Below are 25,342 nucleotides of genomic sequence, written 5' to 3'. Positions count from 1 at the left end.
GCATCCCAGGGACTGGTTAAAGCCTGCACAGACCAGCTGGCCGTGATCCTCACTGGGCTGTTCAACATCTCCCTGACTCACGCCATGTTCCCACCTGGCTGAAGGCCTCCACATCATTCCCATCCCCAAAAAGCCAGGATAGACAGCCTCAATGACTACAGACGTCTGTAGTCATGAAGTGCTTCGAGCAGATAGTGCTCAGCACATGAGAGACTGTCTACCCCCCTCCCTCAGCCCCCACCATGGAGGAGGATGCCACCACCGTCACCTTTCACAGAGCGCTGAGCCATGTGGAGAACATGAGGAGCTCTGTGACGATGCTCTGTGTGGACTGCAGCTCAGTGTTCAGGACCATCCTCACCACCAAACTATCCCCCCGTCACCTGCTCCTGGATCAAACACTTCCTCACCCACTGGCCTAAATCAGTACGATTCGGCCCCCACCTCACCCCCCCTCTCAGCACCGGATCCCCACAGGGCTGCGTTCTCAGCCCCCTAGTCTACGCCCTGGACACCTATGAGTACACACCAGCCCACCCAACCAATGTCATCATTGAGTATGCTGCGGTTGGGCTCATCTCTGATGGAGATGAGACAGTGTGGAGAACTTGTCCTGCTGGTGTTTAGAAAATAACCTGAAACCGAACGTCCTTAAAACCAAAGAACTCATCATAGACTTCAGGAGGCTCAGACAGGTGTGCCTTTCTATTATCTGGAATATGCTCCTCTAGACTCTATATATTTCTTCTGTTTGCTCTTTATTCCTGATGTTATACTTTTCATATTTTTTTTACTCCTGCACAGTTAGCGTGGAGCACCCATAATTTTGATGTACATGTACAATGACATTAAAGGGCTATTCTATTCTAGTCTATTCTATTCTATTCTTCTAGTGCAGGGGTGCCCAATCCTAGTCCTCGAGAGCTACTGTCCTGCAGTTTTTAGATGCATCCCTAATGGTTTGATTACCTCTTCAGCATGCCATCAAGTTTGGCAAAGGCCTGATAACAAGCCATTCATTTGATTCAGGTGTGTCAAAACAAGGATGCATCTAAAACCTGCAGGACGGTAGCTCTCGAGGACTGGGATTGGACACCCCTGTTCTAGTGAGTGTTAGTACTTGCTGGCAGGTTGGTGTGAAATCCCTGCTGATGGAACTGTTTGTAATGTAATGATCATGACATAAATACAGCATATGTAACAAAGATTTTTGTTTTTATTTACACCTATGACATCACAGAGGCTTCTCGCTGACTCTTAAATGAACTGTAAAACACATAAAACATCCACCTGCGTGTCTCCATCTGGCCGCTAGAGGGCAGTATGACATATGAAACCCAGCAGGTGAGGCGTGAGTCCTGCGGAGTACATCTGCAGCAAGCTGAAGAAATAAGAAGCACAAATGTAAAAGCCTTGCATGTTTCTTTTAGCAGCCTTTGAGCTTCAGCCACAGGTGAGCTGTGACATCTGGGCAACATCTGGCCCTGAGAACATGTGTCGGCTCTGGATGCAGGTTTGGGCCAAATTTCAGAGCGCAGTCAAAGATCCGCGCCTCGCTGGTGCCACAGGGTCCCGACTGCTCCTCTGGCCCGGATCATCACGGCCACATGTTTGTGGGTGATCAGTGAGTGACAGGGATGTATTCCTCCGCCTTCCGGTATAGTTCCCTGACCCTGTGAGTATCTCGGAGTTGTGATAATTAATGCAGCTCGTTCATTATCCTCAGGTGTGTGTGGGGGCGTGTTCTCCGGTCGGTGAGACTGAAGCTCTGCAGAAGTAACTGACGGTCTGAAGAGGAAACCATCTGCTGATTTTAGCAACTTTGACGGAATCTACGAGAAAAACGTGACGGTGTGCGCGCGTGCCCAGGTGAGCGCTGCGGTGTGCGGGTAGGACAGCTCCTCGCGCTCGTGTGTTTGTACCTGCACGTGTTTAAAAATGTGCACACTGTTACGGGACATTCGTCATGTCATAAAACAGCTGCTTTATTTTGTGAACTTTCCAGCTGATGACCCCCGTCTGGGTAAAACCCTCAAACACCTGAGAGTGTGGAGGCTGCAGGGGGGCAGCTGGTGTCCTGGTCTGTGTGAGAAAGCGGAAACCTTACTTGTGTCAAGCCAGCCTCCAGTTTGTTTTCTGTTCCCTGTGTATTCAAAGTATTACGGGAATGGATGTGGAAACCGGATTTCAAAATAAAAGCCAACTTCGAGTGAATTAACAGATATGTTAAGAACATAAGAGCATATAATTTAGGCTTGTTTACAAATTCTAATGTTAGATCTACATGACACATTGTACCCTAATAGCGCCCTGTCAACATCAAGGCCATCATATTTTGGATTTCAAAGTAAAAGCCCTGTGAATTTTCATTTTTGAACTACTCTTTCAGTGACTTCAGAATGAAATGCTCTAAATAGAATAATTCCTGTTTCCACAGGGTAATTTCACTTTAGATTAACAGTATACAACCTCATGATGTTACCATGTCAATTTCAAGTCATTCTGATTTTACCTTCCAAAATAAAAGCCTTTTCAAATTGCCCATATACAACCTACTCTTTTAACGATTTCAGAATGCTCTAAAAATGGAAATTGCTGTTTCCACAAGATAATTTCACTTTAGACCAACAGTATACAACCCCACAGTGACAACATATCAATATCAAGTCATTCTGATTTAACCTTCCAAAATAATGGCCTGTTGAAAATGCCCATAATTTACCTAACTTTCAGTGATTTCAGAATGCTCTAAAAAGGAAAATTGTTGTTTCCACAGGGTAATTCCACTTTAGATCAACAGTATTCAACCTTGCAATGTTACCATGTCAAGCCTTTCAAAATAAAAGCCTTTTCAAATTGCCCATAGACTTTTAACGATTTCAAAATGCTCTTAAATTGAAATTTGCTGTTTCCACAGGATGAATCCATGTTAGATCAAAAGTATCCAACCCCACTGTGATACATATCAATTTAGAGTCGGGCTGATTTTGCTTTCCAGTATAAAAGACTTTTCAAATTGACCATAAAATATATACTCTTAACGATTTCAAAATGCTCTTAAATTGAAATATGCTGTTTCCACAGGATAATTCCACTTTAGATCAACAGTATCCAACCCCGACAGTAAAACCATGTAAATTTCAAGTTGGTCTGATTTTGCCTTTCAAATTAATGGCCCGTTGAATTTGCCCATATGTGATATACTCTTTCAATTATTTCAGAATGTTTTAAAAATGAAAATTGCTGTTTCCACAGGATAATTTCACTCAAGATCGACAGTGTACACTATCACAGGGATATCAAGTCAATTTCAAGTCGCCTTGATTTTGCCTTTCAAAGTAATGGCCCGTTGAAATTGCCCATGTGTGACCCACTCATGCATTTTTACTGACATTTGAGTTCCAGGCACTGATATTGTATTAGTTATTGAATATCAGTGCCTTTACCCTTTAATATCCTTGATCCTCAGTTTTCCCAGTCACACTACCTGAGTACTTTTGATACTAAACATATTGGGTTTTCATTTTGAAAAACAAAATCAGACTCAATTGATTATGACAGAATTGAATCATAAAGATGATGTAAAAGGAAGCTGAAATTACTAGTAAGTCGTAATTGATAGTACGTCCATATTTCAAGTCTGTGGAAAGATGTCATTTCTACATAATATCATTCTAAATAAAGAAATTACAAAACAGCTTTTTTCAAACATTTCCAGGGCAATTGTTTTTAAATCAAAAATAAGAAAGACTTGATTTTCACAGTGTACAACTTTGAGGGAGTATATTATTGATTTAGAGAAGAATTAGTCCATGGGAACAGGGATTTTCCTATTTAATAGCATTCTGAAGTCACCGAAAAGTATGGTCACCGACTCCACTGTTAGATTATATGCAATGATATGCGTTGGCATGAGCTGGTATTAATTCATGGAAGCTGGAACTTCCCATTTAATGTCATTCTGAAGTTATGGAAAGAGAAGCTCCTATAAACAAAGTCAAAAGGCTTTTACTCTGAAATGCTGTAGAGGTTGTGTATGGTTTGCATGAACTCCAATTACTTAGTGGAAACAGTAATTGTCCTGTTAACAGCATCCGCGTTTAATTATTAAAAGTACCAAATAAACAATTATAATCACGATATTGACGTGATTAAACTGTGGGGTTGTATACTGTCAATGTCGAGTGAAACGATCTCGTGGAAACAGCAACTTTGCTTTTTTCTGAAGTCAGTGAAAGAGTGGGTCACACATGGGCAATTTCAACGGGCCATTACTTTGAAAGGCAAAATCAAGGCGACTTGAAATTGACTTGATATCCCCGTGATAGTGTACACTGTCGATCTTGAGTGAAATTATCCTGTGGAAACAACAATTTTCATTTTTAAAACATTCTGAAATAATTGAAAGCGTATGTCACATATGGGCAAATTCAACGGGCCATTAATTTGAAAGGCAAAATCAGACCAACTTGAAATTTACATGGTTTTGCTGTCGGGTTGATCTAAAGTGGAATTATCCTGTGGAAACAGCATATTTCAATTTAAGAGCATTTTGAAATCGTTAAGAGTATATATTTTATGGTCAATTTGAAAAGTCTTTTATACTGGAAAGCAAAATCAGCCTGACTCAAAATTGATATGGTATCACTGTGGGGTTGGATACTGTCAATATAGACTGCGACTAGTCTGTGGAAACGTGAATTTTCCATTCTGAATTAATTGAAAGAGTAGTTCAAAAATAAACATTCAGAGGGCTTTTACTTTGAAATCCAAAAGGAGATGGCTTTAATATTGACATGTTGCTACTAGAATACTAGGGTATGTCATTTGTATCCAACATGAGAGTGTGCAAACAAGACTAATTGATATTTGTGAATGTGCTCTTAATTTACTAGAAGTTGGCTTTTATTTAGAAGTCATGTTTCAGGAGCTTTTATTTTGAAATCAGGTTTCCACGTCTTTTGCCATAATACTTTGAATACACAGGGAACGTAAAACAAAGTGGAGGCTGGCTTGACACCAGTGAAACCTTTCAGTGTTGTGTCAGTGGCTTCACCTGTGCACACGGGTAACCTGCAGGTGTCAAGTACTGCTGGGCCCTCTGATCTCAGTGTGCAGGTGAAGCGCGCGCTGTTTGTCCACTCTGTGTGAGTGTGTGTGGTGGACATTAGTGCTGCAGCAGCACTCTGCGTGTTGCATAACAGCTTGTCCTCTGCATCGTCCTGCAGGAGCTCGGATTAAATGCAGACTCGCTCCTCTGCAGTCGGAGCTCTCCGCGAGTCACGATCCACCTTCACTGCTTCATATCAGCTGCTGACACGTTGATGGTCCCAACCTCACTGTGTGATGGCTCGGTGTCATATGTGATTGGTCGCTGTGAGACAGGCGGCCGTACACTCTACCTGAGCTCCTTGCTCACCTGTAAAGGCTGATGCGTGTGTTTATGGGTAAACTGTATGTTTGGTGGATGTAAACGATGCCCAGGACAAACTGGGTCTCAAACAGGAGAATATCTTATGTTTTTTTTTAATGGTTTGGCACAGCAGGCAGCCATCAGGGAGCACTGTGGGAAATCAGGACAATCATATCAGCAATGAAGTTAAAAAGTTGGGAAAATAATAAAAAATTCAGGAATTTAATTGTTGACAGTAGGTTTGACTGGTAACACGGCTCACGCAGTCTGATTGTGTTTGATTGTTCTGAGCAGTGGAAGTAATGAACAGTGAGACGTGACAGCAGGGGTCAAACTTTCCCTTTGACCCTCACAGCAAATCTGTCGAATCCTAATTTAACTTCGTGTTCTGCTTCAGCCGAGCTCCAGATTTTTATTCTAGAGCAGCTTTGAACGTCTGACATAAAAGAGCTGAAGTGAAGCCAAATGTCAAAAACAATGGGAAGTGATCGTTGCAAACACGGCCGAGCTTTTCCTGCTGTTTGTCATCTTTGATGGGTTTCTGTCCCGTTCCTGGTGGACCAAACACAGCTGAGCTTTGTTGGGTTTTTGGAGGACTACCCTGAGGTGGCAAAAGTACAGACATTCTGTACTTAAGCAGAAGTACAAATACTACTGTTAACAATCCTCCAGTAAAAGTTGAGGTACTGATTCAACTTCTTTACTCGAGTAAAAGTGAAAAAGTACAGGCTCTGGAATCTACTCAAAGTTAGAAAGTAAAAGTAGCTCTTTGGAGGACGTTTCTACTTTTGTGCAAAGCTAACGCAAAATAATATCAGTAGATGGGACTCCAAACTTTACTTTAACTCTATTTTTATTCTAATTATTATGTGTGTGCGCGTTTGTGCGTGCGTGTGTGTGTGTGTCGACACTTTGCAGCTCTCAGATGTGCTGGATGCTGGCTTTGGATCATTTGTCAGGCAGCAGCAGGTTTAAATGTGCGTGCAGCTGTTTTTGTTGCGTGCACATGTGTGTTTCTCTGTTAGCAGTGGAGCTGCCGGGCGTCTGCAGCTCTAATCCAGCCACTCCTCGCGTTTGGCATTCTTGTGGTGGGAGACTGAGAGCTGTCCTCTGCCCGGACTTGTCGCTCAGATTAACACAGTCACTCTGACTGATGACGCTTTTGTCCACGAGCAGATTAACAACACAAACATCTTCGAAGCCGTGCACCCGACCTAAACCTGTAAGTGACGGTTTGACTTCTAATTCAACCACAATGAGCGTTTACAGTCGGTCTGAATCCGGTCGGACAAAAGTGGATCTGCTGTCTCATGGGAGACTCGGCTCCCCGAGCTTTGCAGGGCTGGGTCTCTGTGAATGAACTGATGGACCACACAGCTCACAATTAGAGGAAAATCTGCAGTTTCCCAAACTTAAAATTCCCAGATTATTCCAGTTTGAAGTGGATTTCATGAGTAAATGTGTGAAACTTGAGTGGGAGTGGTCAAAGGTGGGGAATCCTCTTTCGAGCTGGCAGCGGGGATTCTGAAAGTGATCGTGTTGATGGCGGTGGATCAGGTGACTGCGGTGTTGTTACACGCTGCATCGCGGTGAGACGACAGAACCAGCTCTTTAAATTCGCAGGGTTTACATATTTGGACACGACAGAAATAAACCAACCTCGGATAAATCTATCAAAGTCCGACACATTAAACTGAGTTATTGTTTAATAAAAATCTGAGTGCGGGAATACTGAGTCCACACTCACTGCTTCCATCGGTGGCAGCGAGAAGCTGAGCCAGGAGCTGCTGATCGTCATCAGACTGAGCACGCCTGTGAAAGCAGACGTCGGAGAGTTCAGGTGTGCGCGAACGTGATGCGAGGGAGGAAACCTCAGCAAAGACCTCAGAGAAACAAACGCTGCTGCTGCTCATCAGTCGGGCGTTTTAAGGTCGTTTCAAAATAATCTGAAGTCCGTCATTCTTCAGAAACGTGATGTCAGAGTGTCCAACCCTCAGGTTAAAGTTCACGACGGCACAAATTTAAAGTCCTGTGAGGTTGTTGATCCGTGCAGTCCTGGAGTTAAAGGTTTTCCCTGTTCCTGTTGTTTTCCTATGCAGACACACACACACACACGTCGGGTATTCATATCTTGTGGGGACATCGAACTGACGTAACCATAACCTGTCACTAAAACCACATTCTGAGTCTCAAAATTGCCTTCAGACTCATGGGAACCAGGATTTTGGTCCCCATAAGGGCTGTCAGTCCCCACAAGTATAGTAAATGTCCAATTCTTGGTCCCCACAAAGATATAAATACACACATACACGACTATAAGTTTGTGGCAGCTTGAAGGATGGCGGCAGGCGCGGTCCACCTGAGAGACGAGCTGCTGTGGGGAGTCGGAGCTGCCGGTTTATCAGCAAACATTGTCCTTCCTGCGTCAGGCCGGCAGGAGATGATTAGAGAGCCTATTTCAGTCGCAGCCACTCGTCGTTCCGGGACCTGCGAGCTTGTGCTATCTGGGCTCACGCTGCCTCGAAGTGGCAGGATGTGAAAATGTGCCACAGAAGAGCGGATCGTGCTCTCTGACTGGAAGCTTCGGTCATGGCTCGTACATGTAAAAAGTTGACACACGTGCAGAAACGCGCTGATCGTTCTGTGGACACGTCCACGCTTTAACACACGCTCGTGTTCTTCTGTCGCCTTCGTCTGTGTTTGTCCTCTGAGACGTTTTCCATGCTGTGAGTCGCTGTCACACAGCACGGTAAGATCTAAAGGTAATCAGATTACTGTTGGTCATTCGTTTTCCTCTGAACAACCAAACTGTTTGTGCTTCAATCATTTGTGGATTAATAATCTGTGTCACGTAGTTTTGGGTGCAGGAGGCTGCTCGAAGTTTCAGGGCTTGTGAGAGAGGACTGTCCATGTGACTCAAATATTATAAGAACTCACATTTAAAAATGTGTTTTGCTGAAAAACCGTTAGAAGAATCTGAAGTTTGTGAGAAACGGACGCGTAACATCCTGTCACGCCCAAATTATGACTCCAGCTTTGAGAAACTGATGCTTGCAGCACAGACGTGGTCGGCGAGGACAGGGTTGGTGAAATTAAGTGGTTTTATTGGCTTTACTGGGTCAGCTGATTGCTCAGTCAGCCATGTTGGATGTTTTCTTGCTGCAGGCTCTCGGCGCTGGCGTCTGCTGGATCATGCAGTGCAGTCTTAACGCGTGTTTGAACGTTTGGATGTTTTTAGTTTGTTGAGATGTGATAAAACTTTGCACTTGCACTTTGTTGGCATTTCTGAAATATGAAGTGACGCCGCCACAGTCCAGCCGGGCGTTACGGCCTCGTTAAACCGAACGATCATCTGTTTCCAGCAGATCGATAACTGAGAGTCACCCAGAACCTTTCCAGAGAATTCACCTTTTTATTGCTTCCTGCAGGTTGTAATAAAAACTCTTCACCTGCTGGAGTTTCGATTGTCTCTGCTGCCCCCACCCAAACAGAGCTGATGGAGGCTGACACCAGTAAATATCAGTGTTGGTTAGGGATGGGTACCGGTATCATAAACGGTAGTAACCAGACCGAAAAGCAGCGCACATTTCGATGCTTTTTTTTTTCCTGAGCTGTGATACACTTTAGATTCTAGCCAATCATTTTACGTTTCCGAGGATAGTAGGCGGGTCCAGGTATGTACGTTCTTTTAGAGCAGAGCTACAGATTAAAAATGCCCAAGGCGAAGCGGTCAAAGTCTGGCTGTACTTCACAGCAAAATATGCAAACTGTGCTTTAAGCTGATACTGTGATACTGTCAAAGGAGGTAAGACCTCGAATCTGATGAAACACCTGGCGACGCATAGCAGGTTTTTTTAAAGCCGAGAAATGCGCCGTATTTGATAGCTTGCTGCGAGACGTCACACCGAGCACATCTACTGCGGGTGTGGTGCCTGTTATCGGACCCGGAGTTAGCAACATCCCCCAAAAACCCGAAGAGGAGAGTCCTGGCCCCTAGCCCTGCCAGTGTAGCAGAAATGATGAGGATGATGATGCAGCAGCAGCCGTTCTTCTCTGCGTGAGTAGCTTAATGTTGTTCGTGTGTAATTTACGTTGAGTAGGCTAACCACGTTATTACATTAATGCATGTAAGGTGAACTAGCAAACACCGTCGTAGCTACATGCGGCTGTCTTCTTGTTTGATGGCAGATGCTCCCTTCGCCCTGGCCAAAAAGGCTAAAATGACCAAAGAAAAAGTGGAAAACAGTTAAACATGAGAGGTTTTTGGACAAAGTTTGTTTTTTCCATTGTTTAAGCACTGCTTCCAGCCAAGAGTGATACCATATATGCCCCATAGCTGCAGAAAAGGCTAACATTGTTATCTTTTTACAAAAGAACAGCTGAACATGAGAGGTTTTTGGACCAGTTTTGTGTTCTCCATTCTTTAAGCACCGGTTTGAGCACCGTTTAAGCACCGGCACCGTTTCAAAAGTACCGGTTTGGCACCGGTATCGGATAAAACCTAAACGATACCCATCCCTAGTGTTGGTGCTGGTGATGGTTCTCCTTGTGATTGGAGCTTCCTGCTGACGCTCTCATAGTCAGATCATGTTTGTAATGTTGTAAGAATGATGTTCTTTTTCAATCATTCACTGGTTGGTGATTGTGACGCGTTATTTTACTGTTATCAGCCATAAATAGCTGCTAGTGAAACTAGTGTGACGCTGCTCACATGCTGTCTGTGGATGCAGCTTCATGACTGAGCCAGGTAGTGTTACCTGATAGTGTGTGTGTGTGTGTGTGTGTCATCTGCAGAGTTCTGTTAATAATACGAATGCCCACCAATAGCAGCCCTGTGCTCGGATCAATTGGCAGGACGTATTTAAATAATCACTTAGATCTGCTCTCCCATTGGCCCGTCCTCCCCCCCTCCCCCTCCTCTACATCAGATTACACAGGATACTTTTCCATTACTCTCACTGGCCTTTTTCCTCCAGCAGCCCCAAACCTTCCTCTCAGTCCTCCCCTCCAAAAAAACACCTAACTCCTGTAACCAATAACAAGGAGGGGGCCCAGTGCTGCTTAGCAACAGCCAACCAAGCTGGAGGGGTCAGCACTGGACCCTCCCGTGTGTTTCAGGGTGGAGGCTGGACCTGACCGGGGTTGGGTTACCTGGCCGACACACTCACACAACTTCTCTGTAAACATGGGACTGACTTTCCCTCCCACACCAGACCTTGGGGAAGGTGTGTGTGTGTGTGTCTGTGCGTGTGTGCTCCCAGCAGCCTGCCTCGCACACGTGCACTGTTTCTTGTTACTGCAGCACTGAGCAGCGTGCCTCTGCTCCAGAACCAAAAAGGGAGGTGTATCCCTCCCTCTCTCCCTCCCTCAGTCTCCTCCCTCCCCCTCTCGACCACCGTCACAGCCTGCGTAGCCTTCCCCGTTCGCTCACACACACAGCGGTGACGGGATAATACACAACGCATGAACGTACTGTGCAGCAGGACGAGTGTGTGAGGAGGAGGGTGGTGTGTGTGTTTGAGGACAGTGTGAAGCGAAGAGTGCGAACGAGCTGAAGGAGCTTCCACCAATCTTCTTTTTTTATGCTGGATGTTTTTGCAGCACTGCAGGCTGAGAAGGAGAAGAGTAAGTTAAAGCTGCGGCAACAGTGTGTGTGTGTGTGTGTGTGTGGGGCATTAGGTCTTGGAGCATGAGCAGTGTGTGCGCACTTTGAATTGTTGGCTGGTGCAAAACAAATGGATCATGTAACATTAACTTGTGTCACAGTTAATCTTTTCCAGCCGGCTTCATTAGCTGTAAACTGTTAACTTCCTTCAGAGTAAATAAGCCGATGAAACACTTCTCGTGTCGTAATAAGTCTGATGATGGTATTTAAACTTCCTGCTGCAGCGCAGGCTCGGCCGGTTCCCGTCCGCTCTTATGTAAAGTGGAGCTGCTGCACATGGATAAGTGAAGGGCGACCGTGGAGACACGGAGGTGATGGCGTGCAGTCCTTCCTTTGGCGTCTGTGATGGTTTCCAGATGCTTTCAGAGGATCGTTCATGTAACTGAATCCTGTAAAAATGTACACACAGCTGCAGCACAGACTCACAACTCTGCAGCCACCTCGGAGCCAGTCCAGGCCGATAGTCCTGATGGCCGCCTTAACGAACGCGGATGGAGCCGTGACTTTCATCTCCATGGTGACCGGGACATTTAAACTGCACAGATAGTCTCCAGTCTAATCTGATTAGATTTCTTTTAAAGAAAAACTCAAATTATTTAAACCGCTGAAGCGTTTTCCTGTAAGTTATCCTTCACTGCATGCAGAGCATCAAAACAACAAACTGCTTTGGCTCCTCCCACCAGAGCACTAAACAAACATGTTAATTCACATCATGGCGCTCAGTGAGGAAAACAATAGTCCACTTACCTGTGTCTCTATGGCGATAACGGACCGGCGAGCATGATTGGTTCTTCTGTTCTCCGGCTGAGCTGATTGGCTCGTTGGGGGAAGCTTTGAGACGAGTGTTTGCATTGGTTCTTACCTTTACAGGTAAACGTGAGGCCGACACCTGCAGTTCACATTAATCATATGGTTTTAACCCTTTAAGGCCCCTCTGAGCGTTCTGAACATCAGCTAGCACAATAATGTTTGTGCTTGTGACATCAGAGGAGTCGTGCTTCCATAGCATGCATCCAACTTGTCCCAGGTCGCGGTTTCCTTCCACATATACGCTTTGCTGATCCGATCAGCTGTTCATAGCACTTCCTACGCTGGAATAAACGTCAGCGCGAACTATTTCATGTCCTGGAAGTGACGTCATTTTTCATGGGACACGTAGTTTTTATCCTGCAGGCCTTTCAAAGGTTCCCTGGTGTTTGTGAAAGTCGTGTTTGACTTCATGCTCTTCTGTACGGTTTCTGAGACGCTCAGAACTGAAACTGCTGGAAATCGTTTGTTTTGATGCCGTTTTTTTGCAAATTGTTTATAAACATTGGTCTATCTCAAAAATGAAACTATGAAGACGCAAAATCAATTTCCTGTGATTGGAAATGATTTTGTGCAACTTTTTTGCATTTACAGTTTTGAACTTTCTAGAACTAGAAACGTGTTGAAAAAAGTTCAGTTTTTTTGTAGTTTTTTTGCAATTTATGTAGTTAATATGGACGTAATGCATACATGTTATTATAATCTGCGATATAACAGTTGTATTGATGTATAGCCACAAAACCTTTATCCGTCCCACACGTGGGAGATCGATTGATCGATCGAGTAAAAGTTTTCATGATATGACAGTTGGAAGCCTCACAGGAGTCATGTGATGCCTCTCAGTGTAACAGGCGTTGCCTCTGATAGGTTGAGTTATTACGGCTGGAGGATGATTCGACCTGCTGAGAGGAGCCGAGGGTTCGTGGTTCCCAGAGGACGCTGGGTCCGCTTCAGAACGCAGCGCCACATCTGCGGGTCAGAGCGAGGCCTCGTAGCAGCGGTTTGAAATATTAATGTTTGGAGAAACTTGAAATGTGGAAAACTCGGGGAGATTCTCTAAGATCAGCCACAGAGGTGTTTGAGTCCTCCTGTGGGTGTCGTCAGCTTCAGGAACATTTGGTTCATGCAGTGGGAAAAAAAACACATCATGTGTGGGCATTTCTGACCATGTATGGACACGTCATGTGATCTGGGTCTGTATTTTTACCGATGGGAAACTCTGCAGCTCTATTTCCAGAACAATCCGTCACTGGACTTCTAACAAAAATGTAATGGACTGAAATGAAAACGGCGACAGGAAGAACGGGCCTGCAGACGTGAGGTGCTCGTTCTTGAGCACAGGTGTCCACGTGGAACCGTTTGTGTCACTACGGTAACGAGGCAGCGTTTCCACGCCGACCCCATCAGCTGCGCAGGTATTGATCAGTGAGCCCGCCCCGAAGGCCAGCTAGCTGGTTACATAACGGCTCCATCCACACGCTGCTGTGTGACCTCTGGACCAGCCGTCATTAGACTGCCATCCAATCAGCTCGCAGCGCTCTCTCTCACCCTCGCTGTCCATTAAGTGTCAGGCTGATGAGAAATCATCCTCATGCTGTTTCCCCTGAGAGACTATTCTGCTTACTGTGCTTCAGCTGGTTAATGCAGGGAAATATAGTGACTGTTATGTCATCTGAACACACACACACACACACCTCTGCAGTGCCTGCAGTGTTTAGACAGCACCTCACACACAGTCGAGCTCGTCTTCTCAGAATGACTAAGCACTCTCTTTATTTCTATGGTAACCACGTTCACTGTATCGTGAGTGTCCTTCATGCAGACGTGTGTGTGTGTGTCTGCAGTGATGGCAGCTCTGTGCTGTAAGGTGATGCAGTGAGTGTGATGCTGCCAAGTGTTGCTATGAAGGAAAGGTGAGCCTGCTGCCTGTTAACGAGCTCTCTGATTGGCTCGGTGCCGGTGAAATGAAAGCAGAGCCGCAGTCGTTCCTGCACATCAGATGGTTTCAGTTTCGAATAAATCCTGCAGATGGCTCGATTGGATTTTGTTGTTATTGAATCATCAGTAGATAAATTCCTTGCTGTCGTTTCACCTGTTGGGATGAAGGGAGGCCCGAGTATGAAGCTGTGGATTTGCTGCCACGAGGGCGCCGTGGATACCCACTGAGCGAATGACCTCGAGGATGCGATCTGCAAAAATGAGCTGAATGGTGTCTCTGCTCAGCCAGCTCGGGCGGTTTAGGTATCGGACTGTAATGTGAAACCGCTCAGGTATCAGGTAATCTAAGCAGCCTGAGACGTAACATCAGCCTGGAAACCAGACAAATCTGGGAGCTCATGTTTCATTGGCTCTGGCCCTGAATGTGTCTGCCCTCTCCTCGTTTTCAGACAGATTTCCGTCTGGCTCTGCCCTACGGTCTTTCTTTTTTCTTGGAAACTCAGATTATGTCATACTCTATCCAGTTACAGCCTGAATTATTTAGCTGTGTGACAGTCAGAACAAAACCCCGGTGCACACCTGTCACAACCCTGATCTGAATTTAGGCCTCTGAATCGTTTAGTTCATCACTTAGTTCTGCAGAATATTTGGACTGAATTTTTGCTTTGAGCTCCAAACCTGCAGTTCCTCTGACGCCCAGCAGAGGCAGCAGTGAGTCAGTCCCCATAGACTCCCATGTTAAACATTTCCAGCCGAAATAGACACGTTTGCAGCCTGATACACAAACTGTTTGGTGTCATAGGAAGTTTACATTATTAGGGGCGTGGCTTGTCTGACTGACAGGTAGATGGTGACACAGGTGGCTGTAGCTGCTAGCTGCCTACAGGTCAGCAGTACACCCGTGACTCTGACACCTCACCTGTTGTTGGTCATTGTCCTGTAGCGTACAGGTTTGTTTAATGTTTCCTTTTCAGAAGTAATTGATTACTCACAGACCTGGAGATCAAAGTAATCAGAGTATCAGGTTAGAAACAGTTTCTGAGCACCTCGTGTTGCTGAACAGTGATTTCAGTGCAGTTCCTCCACACGGCTGTTATGAAACGCTGCTGTGAGCTTCCTTCATGTTCTTCATGGTCCAGTGAAGCACAGTCGTCCCTCACAGAGCACAAATATTAACCGACTGCAGCGTCCTGCACTGAGCTCCTCTGCAGCACTGCAGGTCAGAGCTCCTCACTTCAGTGTGTGTGTGTGTGTGTGTGTGTGTGTGTGTCTGTGTGCGCACTCACAGTCCAATCAGCAGCCTGCATGACAGTTTAGTTCCTGAACTTTAATTGAACAATCAGCTGTGAACAACGGAGCCGACTGTTAGCCACCAACAGCTGCTAGTGCAGCGAGCTGCGGCTGGCACCGCCCACTCTGAGGTTGATCATCGGCTTCTTGTGGACGCTCAGACTGACGCTCATTAAGGTGAAAAACCACAGAGAACGAAGGAAAAACCTATTTTCATTCCTGGGCTCAGAGCAGCTTTGCATGAGTCACAGTTTAAAATGAACCGTGACTCATTCTGAGCTGTGAAATGCTCAGTATGGATGCCTGAAACGACCATATTAGGGATGTCCCCTCTTGATGACATCATATAGATCCAAGAGTAGGAAAAAGAGTTTTTGGCTCAGAGGGATTCCTCGCTCTTGAACACTGACTCAACGTGAACAGGAGGCGTGACAGAAAACAGGAAAAGTCATGTAGGCGGTGAGAGAATCTGCACCTAAATCAGACGAGCTTTTTCCTTCACTAACCTGGAGGTTAAAGAACAGTCGGAGCACATTCGGTGCTAAAGCAGGCTTTGCAAACAATTGGATAAGCGTGCGCTCAACAAGGCGCTGAAGGAAGAGAGAAAGGAAGTGATGGCTCTCTCTTTTCCTGCCGTGACCTCGAACACCAGCGGCCTGTTTTTGTGGCGTCTGCAGAGGTTTGAGGACAAACGTGCAGAGGAAAGAAGACAGATTTCCAGGTTCACGTGTTAAAACATTGTTTTAACCCCAGGAGCTCGGGTTGGTTTCCATTCCATCATCTTTGTGTGGTTCATTATGCAACGCTAAGAAATGATGAGTTAAACAAACGGTCTCCCTCCTGCTGCGATCGAGTGTTTCACATTCAGATCAGACTGAGGTCAGCCTCCATCGCAGAAGCTGATTCATTCAGTGTTTGTGATTATTAGAGCCAACCAAAGAAACCCTTACATCAGGGTCTGCTGTGCTGCTGCCAGAAAGGCTGAGGGCTGTCCTTAGGAACAAAACAAACACCCCGTGCTGAGCTGCACAGCCCTGCAGGCTTTAAAAGCCTGAAAGGACAAACAGTTAGAAGTCAGACGCAAAGCTGCACATCTCGAGTTCAGACCGACTCAGAGGAGAATCAAGTTTTAAAAGTCAGTGTTGGTGGTCACAAAAGTTTGTTTTTTTCTGTTACTGCTGATAGAAATATGAGACTTTTACTAAATAAGAGCATGTGAGCAGACTGTAACAGATACTGCTCTGTTAAAAAGCAGAGCTGAGAGAAAGTAACAGTGGGGACGGAGCCTAGAGCAGCACAGAGGAAAGTGCAGAGTCGAAGGCTGTAGCTGCTAGCTCTCTGCTACGCTGCACCTCTGCTAGCTGCACCTCAGCGGGACCTCTGCACCGTGTTCGTGCTGTTGGAGCGTTTTTAATGACATCATCTGACCAATAACACGGCAGCTGTGTGGTTACTGTACTGACAGACGGTCCAAGGAGGCGGACCTCCAGTTTTCAGTGAAATTCTAGGATTTTATTTGGATGTTTCTGAGGAATAATTAGCAGGTGTCTGTGTGAGGTTCACATAGCTAAGCTAGCTAGCGTTAGCTAATAGTTATAAACAAGCACCAACGTTCACTCCAGAAGCCCATGGGTGACAACATGGTGGCTAATTCCATCTTTTATATACAGTCTTTGCAGTGTCCTCTCTTTTGAGCGTGGCGTCTCAGTTATTTCCTGTTACGACCCCACTCTCCCTATAAGTAGTCTCATTTGTCTGTTAAATTTTTAAGTACATCTCTGCATGACATCCTTATTAACATTAAAGAAAACAAAAGAAACGTAGATCAACTTCAATCAAAGAATATCTTTATTAACATTTTTTTTGTCTCAAAATTTAAGAAAATAAAACCTTATTCAAACTAAAAACATTTTTTGACTGACTTGAACCATTTGCTTCTGAATAATAAAATGAAAGAAAATCAATAAATGCATTTAAATTGCTCAGCAACATTAAGTACAGGTCCTCAAAAACTCACACTCGGGCCTCCTCAAACATATAAAACACTTTAACCGAGTCAGAGTGAAGCCGAGCGCTACAGACGCGCCGCCACATTTCCTCATCTTAGCTTTCTGAGACTTTTGTTTCTTGAGGGTTTGTTTGCTGCACTTTGTGTCTCCTGCTCTGTGCTGTGTGCGCACGCTCGGTGCAAAAAACCCTGCCACCTGCTGTAGTGGATGTGCAATTACACTTTATTCTAGTACAGCAAACCAAGCCCGTTCCCGGCGTCAGCATAATGTTTGTGATCTGTTGTAGATGGACTGCTGAGCAGGATTTACTACACTGAATAAGACTTCAGTGTACGTGATGTTAGCCGTGGATGCTGATCTGGGCTCTTTGGCTGCTTTCGTATAAACCTGTGTTGTGGAGCTCGTTGGGCTCCGGGTGCTGCCAGAGCAGCTCTGGTAGGAATGATTTTGGAAAGCTGGACTAAGACGCATAAAACACTTTGACTGTGTTCGGCTGTAACAGGTCAATCAAAATGGTTAAATCAGTGAATTTTGTGGATTTACTGATGCATGTTGATTCCCTCGTGGTCGCTGGGCCTCTCGTGCTGCTCGTTTCCTCTACATGATTTCCTCTTCCACTCCATCCACTCTGGACTTAACCTGCTCGACAAGCGTAGCAGGGACCTTAGCTTAGATTAGCCCCATTATTCCCTCTCTCCCACACACACACACACACACACACACACACACACACACAGCCAGAGGCTGGTGGAGAAACTGATCCTAACAGGAGTGGATGAGTCGTTTGGTTGTTGGAGGACAGCTCAGGAGCTTTCAGTTCAGTTTCGAGGCTTCGTGTCAGAGAGAGCGGCGTCTCGCTCTGATGGAGGACGGTTCCCTCTGTGCCTTTCCTTCTCTGCACGGAGAACAGTGCAGTCATCAGTTTGGATCATTAATTTCATTTGACTTTATCTGATAATCAGAGTGAGGAGTGTCTGCAGTCTGAGTAAAGCTCTGAAAAAAGGCTGAAATGAGCGGTCGTCAGGCTGTGTTTGAGTGCACGGTCTGCGATGGCCTGAGGGCATTCACTCTGTCAGAGCTAGGACAAACAACTCACCTGAAAGGAATTCATCACCACAAATCCATTTTTATGTGCACAGACGTGCAGTGAATGCACCAGGCGATCTAATGCGAGCTTGTAGTTTATCTTGGAGTTTAAAAGATCCAGGATCAGCTGATCCTGCTTACACCGGTCAGTGTCTGAATCCAGCAAGCAGCAGTTTGGATGATGAGAGCATGATGTGCTTTATTCCTAACAACACGTGACACAAACAGTGCAAACGTGCAGCTCAGAAGTACAGCGTCAGCAGCAAGAGGCTGCTGCAGCTCTGACACAGGTGAGCGCAGGTGAGCGCAGGTGTCGGTCACTCTGCTGCTGGAGACGCTGAACCTTCCCAGAGTCTCTGATGTTCACAGCAGGTGAACTGCAGACAGCAGAGTCAGGCTGTTAATTCATATTTAATTGAGCCAAGCTGACCTCACCTGAGAGAGGAAGTGAGGTGACGCTCAGCGTCTGCCTGAGCTCAGCTTATGCGTTATGGAGGCGCAGAGACTGAAGGGATTAGGCAGCACAGGGCAAAGTGATGCATGTCTCAGCTCCGAGCTAATGACACATAAAAGCTATAAGAATAAAACATCTTTATCATAGTCACAGGTAAGCAGAGAAGTCTGTCTCTGTCTTTTTGTCCTTTTAAACACAAACAGAGGGAAATGTTGTGAGTTCAGTGAGGAAGTGTTTCCTGTAGCAGCCTGACGGCGAGTGTCGCCCACAGGCTCTGCTGCCATTACCGGATAATGGAGCAGCAGCGCTGTCCTGGATCTGAGCGCCTTTATTAGCTGCTCCTCTTTCTTTGTCCCTGACGGGGACACACACACACACACACACACACACACACACACACACACACACACACACACACACACACACACACACACAGTTGTGCTTTCATATCCTTGTGGGGACATCTAATTGAATGCTTTCCCTACCCACTTATCCCAACCCTCAGCCTGACCATAACCTAACTGTAACCCTGACACTAAAACCACGTTCTGAGCCTCAAAAATACCTTCAAACTCGTGAGGACGGGCACTTTGGTTCCCACAAGTATAGTAAACTTCCAAATTTTGGTCTCCACAAAGATATGAGTACTTGGTAAACACACACACATGTAGGCAGAAACACAGACAGCAGGTCAGATTTTGGTGCGTGATGAACTTTGAAGGTGTTGCTCACCTATCGGGGTTCTGACTCTGTCGTCTTTACTGCAGTGATCAGTGCAGCCTGCAGAGGGCAGCGTTTCAACTTTCACTGCCCGTTGTTGCAGCAGCGGCAGTTTTAATGCACACTCAGAGCTTTGCTTCCTGATTGGATGAATCCTGAGCACTTTTCTTCTGCCTGGTTCTTTGTGACAAACCTCTAGAAACCTCTTCTGTCAGGGAGAGACCGCTCTCATGCACGAGACGATGATGATGATGATGATGTATACGGACAGGATAACTGCTTTGTTGACTGATCAGTATATGAGATATTTACCTGAAGCAGCAGCAGCTGATGTTTGTTTGTTTTCTTGTTCAAACTTGCTTCATGAGTTTTATTTCAGCTGTTGGCCCAAACGAGGAAAATGCATAAAATTTTTTCATCCAGTCTGAAACCCGTGTCTTAAAAGAAGTCCTCATTGGGTTTTTCTGCGACAGTTATTTCCCAGCAGAGCTGCTGTGTGTTCGGTTCAGTCTGTGTCGAGCTGTTATTTGCTTGGTGACATTTAATCTTTCACTTGATATCTGACCGGAGGATCAAAGTGTTTGCTCAGAGATGCACGCGATATCGCCGCGATGCTTCTTACTGTCGGTGACCTCGCCGTCAATAAGATGATGCTGACAGGTGCAGAGGCAGCTTCTATGATTGCATTCACGTTCGTCCTGTTGAAAGTTTCGCTTCTTTGATTATTGGCCGGAGTGTCGTTAGAAGGAATTTAGCCGATACTAACTTACTGCTCTTCTTCAGCTCTGGTAATGATGAAGATTAGCTGCTGATGTTCGATCAAATCAGAGTCTAAACTGTAACTCTCTCTTTCTCCCTGCAGACTCTGGAACGTTTCCAGATTCCTGAAAAATGTTTCGGAGCCACGATGTGAGGATCCGTCAGAGCCGTCCAGCCTTCGTGGAAGCGTTGGGGTGTGAACGTGTCGGTGGAAAGAGCGCAGCGCTGTGACGTCCTGACCGCGAACTTCCTGTCCTCGAGATGAGCGCCTCCGAGCCCGCTAACAGTGTCCCCGTCAGGGGCGCGGGCGGCATGAAGCTCCCTCTCCACAGTGCGGGAGACCACAACGGGAATGCTTTCCCAATTTCCTCTTCCTCCTCTTCCTCCTCTTCCTCGTCCTGCCTCGGGGAGTCGTCTCCTGAGTCGCTGCGGAGTCTGAGCGGGGGCCGGACCGACAGCCCGCTGGACTACGACATGTTCGACGTTACCCTGACGACGGTGAAAACTGTGACTCTGAAGTCTGTCGTTTCAGACTGGGCGCCAGAGGAGGAGCGTAACCCGGACGACGGCGATGACGACACCTCGTTGGGGAAATCTCAAACCGTGACAGAGTCCAACGACAACTCCGTGTCGGTTTACCTGGACGCCAACGGCGACGACTACCACCAGGACAGCTGGAACGACAACCTGACGCTCGCCCGATCACTGACAGGAAACGGCGGCCTCATCAACGAGGACCTCAGCAGTGGAAGCAGTAACGGGAGAAGGCGCAGCTCCTCACCTCCAGACTCGGACGCAACAGAAGTCCCTGCTGATGATGATGATGATGATGAAGAGGAGGCGTTGTTTGTGTCTGTGAGCTCTGATGTGGACGTGCAGAGAAGCAGTGCGATGATCGCGAGCTCAGGTGGTCGGTCAGGTGACGGCGTCCAGGTGACGGAGGTGGAGGTGGACGGGCCTGCGGTCCACTGTCCTCCAGAACCGTCCAAAGGACGTCACACAGATCCTCCAGCCTCTGAAGACCTCAGTGAAGACACACAGATGCCGACTGAAGATGTTAAGAAAACGAGCTCTCCTCCACCTGAAGAGGCTGAAACGGGTGTAGTGGGCTCCAAACCTCCGCCCTCCCAGCCTGATGTGAGTCTGGCAGCAAGACCCAGACCTGCTCCCAGGTCAGCCGCCTCCACAGCTGCCAAACCGCCCGGTCCAGAAGCAAAGAGGGTTTCCAGAGTGGACGTAAAAACAGTCGGAGCTAAAGTCGGATCACGTTCCGCCCCCTCCCCACCGAAACCTGCCACCCAGGTACACGGCAGCCAGGTGTTACTGTGTTTGCTGCACCTCCACCCCGGCGTTCAGGGTCACTCGAAATGTTTTATGTGATAGACAACAAGTAATGTAATCACTGATTATTACTGGAACACCTGCACAGGTACACAGACCCATATTCAGCATAATCCATGTTAGCATGTTAGCATGTTAGCATCGACCTGTAGTCCCAGATTTCACTGAAAGTTGTCGGTGTAGCAGGAAGTGTAGTGTAGCTGCTCCCTGCACACAGCACCTGAACACAGGTCACATGGTCACTGACCAGTGTCACGTCACATCGCATAAAAACCCTCAAAGTATTTTATTACTTGGCTTAGAAAAGAGTAAAGGGCGTGTTTAATAGAAAGCACACAGCAGGGCCTTCTTTAAGTGAGCCCAGACTCTGAGCTGTTTTATCAGGTGACATAAACACTCTGACATTTTCAAATGTGTCTTCTACTCAGAATAAATCTGCCCCGTCCAATGGGAAGAGAGCTGTGGTGAGGAAGGAGGTGCAGGCTGGTGATGGAGGTAAAAGACAGAGGTCGTCTGCCGGTCCCATCAAAGTGGCTGTGATCAGAGCAAAGAGCAGGAACATCAAGCCAAACCACAGGAAAGCAGCCGGGGAGCCGACCGTGCCGCAGGAGAAGAGTTTATCCGTCAGTCGAACCCTGTCCACCTCGACCAGCTCGCTGGGCTCCGAGGTCGCTGGGGAAAAACGCCTAAATGCTCCCAGGAAGGCTGACCAGGACGTGCCCGATAAATATGGAAAACCTGATGAGGGGGAAGCAAAATGCCCAAGTGAGGAGTGTGTGGAGGCGCAAACGGAGGGCTCAGGAGAGGCTTCGGTGTCGGCAGCCGCTGTGGAGAAACCACGGACGCCTACCGGGGTGAGTATGAAGAAGACGTGAACTGCACTCTTCTGCCTCATGAGAGTTTAAACATGTCGTTGTGCACACGAACGATCCGGGAGCTCTGGTGGCTCGAGGTGCAAGAAGTAATTCGATATCTGCTTATTGTTGGCAGCACATCTGTGACATAACCAAGTGTCTGCATGTGAGGACGGAGGAGAGGTTTCCTCTCTGGAAACGGTTCAACACATGCAACACACATGAAGCGTGTTTATATATACACACAAGTCTTTTTAAGCTTTTGCTGGGAGAGCTGGGACAGAGAGCGGAGCTTAAACCGCCTCAGGGTGGATTTGAACATTAGCCCGGGTCGCTGCTCCACCCGGTGAGTTGGTATCGTCACCTCCATCCACGATATTTAATCCTTAACCAATCACAGGTGGTGTTTGAGCCACACCGTACTTTTATATCATATCAAAATAAAAGCTGCAAGACGTTAATGTTAAAGTTCCCAAGAAATGTCCGTCTGCAGGGACTCCTGCACGCTGTGGCGTCCAGTCTGTGACCTGAGCTCAGGATTTACTTTGAATTCGTGCGAGCTGGATGCAGCGCTGGCGTGAACGTTTCCTCGTCAGCTGATGAGTTTGAAACTCGAGGTGATGAAAGATGAAACGAGCTTCCTGATAAATAACTGCGAGCTTTAGCTGCGCTGATGATGCGCTGAGTTTTAAAGGAGGGAGCGATATGTGCACGGCGAGCGTGCACGGCGAGCGTGCACGGCGAGCGCGCTCGGTCTCTGGTATGTGTTTTTGAAGATGTACTGAGCCTGTGACGGGTGTAAAACCTGCTGCAGCGTATTCTGTCACAGGCCGCCCCGGGGGCGGGGCAGATACCTGTTAAACCCTGCTGTGCGCGAGTATGACTGTTTAAAGGGACACGTCACCACATAATCGTCTGTGCACAGCTTAACTGCACGCTTCCTTCTGCAAAGCGATGTGGTTGGTGGATGTAGTGTGGCGGGGAAAGTAGTTCCCGTCTGATTAGTAATGAATTCTGCAGAGGACACTTGAGTTTATTTTGGCAGCGATGAAGGAAACGCTGCTGCACGCGTGCGCTGCGCTCCATCTTTTTATGTATTACCAGACAATCAGCTGTGCTGCCAGCTTGCATGTTAACACATGATTTAGGGTGAAGTGGAACGCTGCAGTAATCCGCCGGCTCGGCCGAAGGAGGCTCTGAGCTCTCCGAGGTTTCTGATCGGAGTCAATAAAGCAGCACTGTTGGACGCTGCTGTGTTAGCGGCTGAGCAGCAGTTTCTACAACACACACACACACACACACACACACACACACACACACTCTGCCATAAACTCGCTCCATGTGTGCTCGTGTACTCAGAGGGGGAGGAACATGGAGGGGTGGGGGCGGGGAGAGAAAAAGCTCCTGGCCCCGTCCGAGCTCGGGTTCTCGAGGGGAGTGTACGACACAATGGCAACTGTTTTTGCCCTCCTTGTAGTTGCAGCACACTCCCAGTTTCCCTCCTCCTCGTTTCCTTCCCTCCTTTTCCTCCTCCCCTCCAGTTTTAAAAAAATCTCTCTCTCTCTCTGTCACTCCTCCCCTGCTTCGCTCGTCCACATTTCCGACTCCGAGTGGGGAATGGCTAACACCATGGTCTCGCTCTGCAGCTCTGAGCTGGGGCCCCTCGGCTGGGACGCCGTCACTAAACGTCAGCTCTTCTTACAGAAAGTCTCCTCCAAGCTGGGACCCAGCCCCAGGCCTCAGGGAAGAGGCACCAGAGCAGACCGGGGGCCCTCGGGACCAGCTCCGGGCTCAGGGACCGGACCTCCAGGTCAGGGGAGCCCCGGACCCAGGCAAGCCCAGACGGATGGCTCCACGCTGGGAAAAGGTGGGCCGAGTGCTGGGAGTGGAGCTCCAACCACCAAGAGTCAGGGTGAGTCAGTGCAGTGCCTGCTCTCACGCTGAGCACATACCTGAGAGACACACACACACACACACACACACACACACACACACACACACACACACAGCAGAGACCTAACATACAGTGAGTTTGCAGCTGATGGTTTTGTTTCAGCTGCAGTTTTGGAGAACTTTAATTTATTCGGATGTGTGTGTGTGTGTGTGTGTGTGTGTGTGTGTGTGTGTGTGTTGTTAGTTCCCCGTTGCTCTTGGAGGAAACACACGGGGATGTTTTTTCCTCAGGCTGGTGTTTACTTCCTGTTTGTTCTTCCTTGTTTGTGTTTTACGTGATGATGCGTGTGGAGATGTCAGGTAAACTGCTGCTGAGGAGACTTTTGACTTAAACAGTGCCGTGTGCTCTACCGGGGGTCCAGTGGCCTGTAATTCCATAACTGTGTGTGTGTGTGTGAGCAGCTTGTTTTCCAGAGTCACTGAGCCGCAGCGTGTCATTTACATAGCTGAAAATGCAGATGTGCCTGTTGTGGATGAAGTATTTGTGTGGAGACTCTGTGTAAAGGTCACGTTCTGCTGGACAAAAGCTCGTCTGTCCTCGTCGCTCACACTCGGGAACAAACGGACGTCTCTTGACCTGAAGACTGAAATCTAATGAATGGATTCTTCTCTGTGTTTGAGAGTGTGCACTTTGGATTTTTGCTGCAGGGGGAAATAAGTAGCGCTGAAATCTTTTTGCTAATAAGGATGCAGCTCGCCTTCGTGACTGTACGATCATCTGTAAGGTTGGTGGTGTTGTGCAGGCAGCACACAGCTGTCACAGCTGTGACTGGAATCGAGTCATGCTCCACGTCGCCACAGACACTGGGATGGTTGACTCTGCAGCTTCCAGGTCTGAAAGTTGGACCCAGTGCAAGAATGCCTTAAACCTGCGTTCTTGTTAATGTCCAGCAGGGGGCGGTGGCTCTGAAGTATCATTGTGACCTCAGCAAACACTTTCCTGCTGAGTTTGTGATCTGTGTTTAACTCTTGAAACAGAGCAGTCAGACTGGTCAGGTGATCTGGAACACCTGACCAGGTATCCTCAGAGCACATCTGTAAGGTTTGGATCCC

General features: G+C 47.1%; 1 protein-coding gene across 3 annotated transcripts in view; it reads left to right on the top strand.

The window, feature by feature from the left end:
• The first annotated feature begins 1,725 nt into the window (after positions 1–1,725).
• Positions 1,726–25,342, top strand: part of LOC146384763 (uncharacterized) — a 50,957-nt gene continuing 27,340 nt past the window's right edge. For 2 of the 3 annotated variants that reach the window (XM_084929769.1, XM_084929767.1), the window contains exons 1-4: positions 10,825–11,038; positions 20,245–21,443; positions 21,911–22,336; positions 24,041–24,248. In XM_084929769.1, coding sequence (XP_084785895.1) covers positions 20,403–21,443; positions 21,911–22,336; positions 24,041–24,248 — 1,675 coding nt within the window. In that variant the 5' untranslated portion in view covers positions 10,825–11,038; positions 20,245–20,402. Of the gene's footprint in view, positions 1,870–10,824; positions 11,039–20,244; positions 21,444–21,910; positions 22,337–24,040; positions 24,249–25,342 lie in introns of those variants that run through there. The other variant, XM_084929768.1, reaches the window with a different exon arrangement.

Source organism: Perissodus microlepis, chromosome 6 (assembly GCF_051167445.1).
Source record: "Perissodus microlepis isolate ML-2025 ecotype Zambia chromosome 6, ASM5116744v1, whole genome shotgun sequence".
Lineage (NCBI taxonomy): Eukaryota > Metazoa > Chordata > Actinopteri > Cichliformes > Cichlidae > Perissodus > Perissodus microlepis.
The sequence above is the reverse complement of the archived record's forward strand: the minus strand, read 5'-3'. Positions and strand labels throughout refer to the sequence as shown.